Here is a 7013-nt window from a genome sequence, read left to right on the forward strand (position 1 = left end):
TGACTGGGATCAGGTTCATTAGGACTTAGATGTGATTGAATGTGCAACTGGAAGAGGAGTGGGGAAGAGTTTTGGCAACACAGCTTTCCTGTGGCCTGGATGAAGAGACTGCATAGTCCTGAGCTGGATGGTGTGAGGGAAAGATTCAGGGTAGCCACACTTTAAAATCTCAAGAATATAGTTAGTAGCTTAGAAGGTTAGAGTTTTAGTTTGGCCAGATTTTGTTCATAAGGTGTAAGCAAATAAAAATTGGGCTTGATTGGATTTTGCTGTTGTTGTCTCTGGGCTTGGGCATGATATCAGCTCTGGATTCCCAAAATGCTATCCCATGTTCTATCAAATATAACTTCTGATACCACTAGGCTTCTTTATCCCCAAGAATGCTGCGTCCATAAAAATAAATAAATGAATAAATAAAAGAGAGAGAGAGAGAGACAGAGAAAATTCTTGAAGAAATTAAAATGGAGCTGAAGTAAGACTGCATCATTGCTTTGTTTATAAACGTAATGAATCCTTCTTGGCTTTGTCTTTTTTATTTTATATGTGTTTTCATAAACTTAGGATTCAGACAGTAAATCCGGGATAAAAAATCCATGCTATCCTCAGAATTATAGAACTGTTCTGACAATGAAACATTTATATGGAAGCCTTTGCACAGCATTTCTAAGACCAGAGAGCTACACCCCAAGCCAGCCTGTACATGTCATAGGAACTGGGGATCCAGTCCTTTGCAGGGAGGCAGTGTCAACGTTATTTGATTTCAAATCTTGTAGAGACAGAGAAGACTGCTCATTCAATGGAACCTACCAGCCAAAAGTTAAAGGGAATTTTGTGGTAAGTCCTGATTATTGGCTGTTTACTGCATTGTTACTTTATTTGGTTGACCGTGAATATTATAGATACTGTTTCTAATTTTATTGTATTGTAGTTTTTATATTTAACATTTGCTAAAGTAAAATGTTCTTTTAGTCACTAATCTGGCTTTATTTATAGGCCTTTTCTGGATTTTATTACACAGTCAGTGCTCTGAATTTAACTGGACAATTTTCACTGGCTGAGTTCAATTCAAGCATGTGGACTTTCTGCTCACAGGATTGGAACCAGGTCTGTATCAATCTCTAGCTTTTGGAAAAAGTACTAGCAAAAGGCATTGCATATTCCTATGCAGAGTCAACTTTCTTAGTTCAAATGCTTAAAGAAAAAGCTACTCTTAGAACAAATATTGGTCATAAAGCTATATGACACTAGGCACCAATCAAGTGTCATGCTGCTAGGAGTGATCCAGGCTAAGTTGAACAAATGTTTAAGACTGCAGTCTCTACTGGTTTTGAAAAGAACCTCATTGAGTGTAGTGAAATTTATTGGAGCAGACCAAAGGATTCCCACATTTCTTAAATTGTGCTTTTTGATTTACATTATTTGAAAAACTGAATATAATATAGTACAGGTAGCCCTCAACCTACAACCAGAATTGAGCCCCAAATTTTGGTCGCTAAGTGAGACAGTTGTTAAGTGAATTTTGTCCCATAATATGACCTTTCTTGTCACAGTTAATGAATCACTGAAGTTGTTTAGTTGGTAACACAGTTGTAAAGTAAATCTGAATTTCCCATTGACTTTTGCTTGTCAGAAGGTCGCAAAAGGTAATGACATGATCTAGGAACACTGCGACCATCATAAATATGAACTAGTTGCCAAGTATCCAAATATTGATCGCGTGATCACATGGGGATTCTGCAACAGTCATATGTGAAAAATGGTCATAAGTCATTTTTTAAAGTGCTGTTGTAACTTCAAATGATCACTAAATGAATTGTTGTAAGTTGAGGACTATATTCCATTCTAATAAAATTACTAAAATAGTTTTAGTAATAGGTTATATCAGACTTTCTATTCTCTGGAAAAATATATATTTTGAAAATTAACTGAAACAGCTACTTCCTGACATATGATATTATTTGCCTATTGTATCAATACTTCTTGAGATACTTAAGTTTGCAATTAATTACAGCAAAGATCTCTCTATGAGATTTCAGGAAGTCATTTTCTTAGGTACAGTATTTTAATCATTATAATCACAACAGAAAAATAGGAAATAGAATTTTTTAAAAATAAATCTTACTTCGTTATCAATAGTCAGTTTTGTTTTTCAGTTGCCATTTATGCTCTCTAAATTTGAGGAAACATATGCAAGATCTTACTGCTTTTCAGCAAACTATATCTACCACTTACTTATACATGGGTATAAGTTCAATGCTGACAACTGGCCTCAGATTCATTTTCAAAAAGAAGTAAGTTAATTATGATTTAAGATTATTTAATTCAGAAAAACACAGGTCTTGAAGAATTAAAAGATCTGGAAGGGATTCTGAGTTAGAGCCATTTTATATCTCCATATATGTTCTTAAAGCTGCCTCAGTAAAGAAATTGGTTTATTATGGCTCAGTAAAGAAATTGGTTTATTATGGTCCAATTATAAAATGTGACCAGGTGACAGATTTGGGGGCTTTTAATACTATTTCATACTATTTGATAGAACTTAAATAACTAGTCTAGTCTGGATTTATCATTTAGATTTAATGTATTAAATATTTTCAAATGCTCCTGGCTATAGAAAGAAGCATTCATTTTAGATCCTCTACGTTTTTATCTTGCTTTATGCATTAAGGAAAAGGCAATACTTTGAAATGCCACACTAATTTTTCTTTGCAGCATTTCTAAGACCATTCTGATTTTCCTTTTACATGACAACCATTACATAGCATTTAATCACACATTGGGCTGCTAAGCTATATTGTGACTTGCTTGGCTTTGGTTCAGTTTGTTGAGTAAATCCAATAAACTTGGTAATTCAATAAATTCTGGTTAAATAAGGAATAGTTTAATACAATGGATGAACCAAACTAATAAGATTAGAAACCAGATTTGCATCACGAGGGTCTTTCTTGTCATAGATTCAGCTTTGGGAAAAGTTAAATATTTGTCCTGAAACTGTCTGTATAAATGTTCTTGTTCAGTATTGTAGGAGTTATTTCTGTGGTGGGATTCAGACAGTTCACACCAGCTTGGCAGAACCAGTAGCTAATTTTTTGTTGCCCAGGCCCAGAATGGACTTCCGGAAACGGCATCCACACAGAGAACCGGTTGTTCACATATTTGAATCCCAAAACTGAGTTATTTGTTTTTAAAATGCATGTGTTGTCCCTCAAACTGGGTCAAAATGTTAATTAATCTTTGGAAGAATAAAATCAAATCCCACAAAATAAGAATACTGTAAATAAAAAGATCCTCTCAAATAATTTACCATTAATATTAAGATATGCAATTTACAAGATTTTTACCCTTGCTCACTGTTATTTCTCTTAGGTGATAAAACTAATACCCAAAATTAGAATTGTACTTAGTTTTGATTTAGTTTCCCTAATAAGTTTAATATACATACCGTATATGGAGCACACTATAGTTCTGAGTTCTGATATAAGCCCTTAATCTATGGAAAGGGAAAAAAATACATGAATTCAACCTTATATAAAATAATTTTTTATTCAAATATCTGTGGTATTATTAAAACAAGCAGTAGAGTGTTATCTTGCTGCCAAAAGGCTCCCCTCATGTGTGCATCCAACTAGCAAAGATAGGTCATGGCACCACTTGTGCAAGATGGGTGAGAATATTTTAATGGCCCACAACTGCTTCAGCACATTTTCAGTTTTGTCTGGGCTTGGAAGCTAAGGGTTGGGCCTTTGATGAAAAATTACAAAGAAATTTCAGAGTTGTACACTATTTTTAGCAACTAAAAAAACCCAAAAGAAGATAAGTATATCATTTCAGTGTTATTTTAAAATTCAAAAGAAAAATTACAAGCTCTTGTCCATTTAGTTACCAGGAGCTGAATTTAATGAAGAAGTGTCTTTCTGTTTATATGGAGCATACGTTTGGCTTGCCTGAGTTGTACTGAATGAAGAGGAATTGTATTGGGCCACATATAAAATATAATATATAGTTAAGGTATATAAATCACAAGGGACGCGGTGGCTCAGTGAGTTAGGACGCTGAGCTTGTCGATCAGATGGTCGGCAGTTTGGCGGGTCGAATCCCGAGTGCCACGTAACAGAGTGAGCGCCTGTTACTCGTCCCAGCTTCTGCCAACCTAGCAGTTCTAAAGCACGTAAAAATGCAAGTAGAAAAATAGGGACCACCACGGTGGGAAGGTAACAGCGTTCCGTGCGCCATTGGTGTCTAGTCATGCCGGCCACATGACCACGGAGATGTCCTCGGACAAGCGCTGGCTCTTCGGCTTTGAAACAGAGATGAGCACCGGCCCCTAGAGTTGGAAACGACTAGCACGCATGTGCGGGGGAACCTTTACCTTTACCTTATATAAATCACATAACAATGTTAAAAGTTTTTGACCTTGTGGGGTTGCATTACTAATGGGTTGGACATGGCGGATATAGAGCATTTGCATTTTGTAATAAAAACGGCCTTACATTTTAATGGCAGTAATATGGTGTTTCTTTTTTGTGCTTTAGGTTGATAACAGCAGCATTGCCTGGTCACTGGGCTATATGCTTAGCCTCACCAATATGATCCCAGCAGAAAGCAATAGAATTTGGTTACCTATGAATCCTTCTCTGTTTGCTGGACTGCTCCTCTTCTTCACAGCAGTGGCATTACTGTGTCTGATTTTCCTGGTGTATTCATATGTTCGATCCCGCATGCAAAAGAACACTTGTCAAGTTGAGCATGTGTTTGCCATAGAATAAATCAAGTTCAAGAGACCAGAACTTTCAATAATTATGTAAAAAGCACAGGAAACCCCCCCCAGTAGCTATAAGAAAGTATCACTTTACGAGTATCTCAATCTATTTTAGTTCTCATCTAGAATTTTGATGCAGTTCAAGATTTAATTGTTTATTTGAAGATATAAAAACAAAAAATCAAGCAGGGGCAAAGGACTGTCAGAAGAGAGTTTTGATTTACCCAAGAACTAAATAGCCTTTACCCCTTTTGATTGGGGGGGGAAAATCATCTAAGGCAAATTAGCCAGGTTTGTTTGTATTTCTGATCAGGATGATTAAAGAATAATTTGCAAAATAACCTTTTAAACATTACTGAAGTTGAAATTGGAAATTCTCTATAACAATTATTAACAAGATTAGTAATATGAAATGAAAAAACTTAATTTCATGTATGCAAAAGGAATATGACCAGAATCAAAGCAGAAGGTTATTGGGAAAATATGTTCTCAATATCTTACTGGAAAATAATTCCTACATGTTTAGGCTTATTGGACAGGAAAGATCCACAATCAGGAAATGGGTTAAGGAACCATACAGAACTATAGTGTCTCTAAAATATCGTTGCCCACCAATTGATGTGCCAACAATGGAATTCATGCATTATGTTTGCATGAAGTCAATAAACTCTGTAACACATCTCCTCCCTACTGCAAGACATATGATTTTCAGTGCCCTCAACTCATCAGCTTGATGGCAAGTCTGAAACACTCAGGTATCCTTCCCATATCTATGTTGCTCATAAAACAGTGGTTTGGATTTCAATTTACCTCATTGTTTTTTAAAGTAACTATTCCCCCCTCCCAACCCTGATTTGTTGAGTCTACAGCTCTCAAGACAGCACAGTCAATGTATCCAGAAGATGCAAAGCTGTAAAAGAAAAAGAAAACTTAAAAATGACCCTTTGGGGAGAAGTATTCAAGACTCAGATGAAGAAGAGACTCTTGATAAACAGCCAAAATGAAAGGGTGGGAGGAGAAAACTGTTTTAGAAACAAAGCTACTCTTATTAGTTCTCTACATAATACATGAGGTTGGGAAATAAAATATTAATGCTACTTGTCTTTTGTACATTTAGAAGAGAATTTTCTAACCATTCAAGCACAGCAGCAGAGGTATCAGACACATCACAAACCATTTATTTCCTGTCTTCCTGGAACAACGGATAGAGGTATCAGAAATATTTGCAAAAACCTTCATTAGTAGAACTGACATTCTGCACGGAGGATCTGATTTGAATCTGGAGTACATTCCCATGTAAGAGAAAATGAGGAAAATACCCTGGTGTTCAGGCAAGCCTAAACCAGTTGGATGATTGATTATTCATGATTATCTAGACTTAGAGCCTAGACCTGGCGTGGGAACTATTAATCAACGGGGCTCCCTAACTTGCACATATTGCCCAAACCTGGCACACTTCCTATGATTATCACATCTGCGTTTCAACCACTGTTCTAGAAGCAACTGGTTTTCCCGTTTTTAACTATTTAGATTCCCTACTTATTAGTTTGTGGCAATTATAATTGTTAGAATAAGGATTCCTTTACTTTTATAAGATATTCGTATCTAATCAGGGCAGGTTACAAACGTTAACTTGTCAAGAAAGAGGTTGAAATCCAAAAAATCTGTTTAAAAAGCAGACTTAATAATTTTAAAGTCTGTATGTTAAAAGCCAACATAGATTGGGCTATCTTTTCTCCTTCTCCTACAGGAACTCTCAAACAAACCAATAGTAAACTCCATTCTTCGGCAAACCCAGTGGCTCTGTTCACAACAACACGAAATTGATTAAAAGCTCTGTAACTGCACAAATAATATTCTAAACTCGACGAGTTTTAATCATGATTATTATGTTCAGGATACTTTGCAAATGACCAAAATGTATTAAGAACAGGAAGAAGCAAACAATTCGAATTCGGACCGTTAATTCAGTCGAGAAGACTTAAAAGTTGCCACGGATTGCCCAGGAATTATTTTACTATCAGCCCACAATCAGCATACATGCACCCACACGAGCACGGTTTAAGAGATGGAGGAGAAGCAGAAGATACATTCTCTCAAATTTCTGCCACAGGATGACGCATGCGCAAGAAATAACCTTTTGAATTCACTCAATTGAGTTCATTCCTTCCTTCAAGAAAGAGCAAAGGGGCCGGTAGTGCGCATGCGTAATAGTATTTGCTGTTGTCAGTCAACGTGGCCCTTCTGTCCAATC

The 7013-nt window shown here is 36.1% G+C and overlaps 1 protein-coding gene across 1 annotated transcript in view; it reads left to right on the forward strand.

The window, feature by feature from the left end:
* The window catches only part of ENTPD3 (ectonucleoside triphosphate diphosphohydrolase 3), a 28005-nt gene extending 22388 nt beyond the window's left edge, over positions 1-5617 (forward strand). The window contains exons 7-10 of the mRNA XM_081343296.1: positions 562-834; positions 994-1104; positions 2154-2291; positions 4533-5617. Coding sequence (XP_081199422.1) covers positions 562-834; positions 994-1104; positions 2154-2291; positions 4533-4766 — 756 coding nt within the window. The 3' untranslated portion in view covers positions 4767-5617. The remainder of the gene's footprint in view (positions 1-561; positions 835-993; positions 1105-2153; positions 2292-4532) is intronic.
* Positions 5618-7013: the final 1396 nt, after the last annotated feature.

Source organism: Vipera berus (assembly GCF_964194415.1).
Source record: "Vipera berus genome assembly, chromosome: Z".
In the NCBI taxonomy this organism is placed as follows: Eukaryota; Metazoa; Chordata; class Lepidosauria; order Squamata; family Viperidae; genus Vipera; species Vipera berus.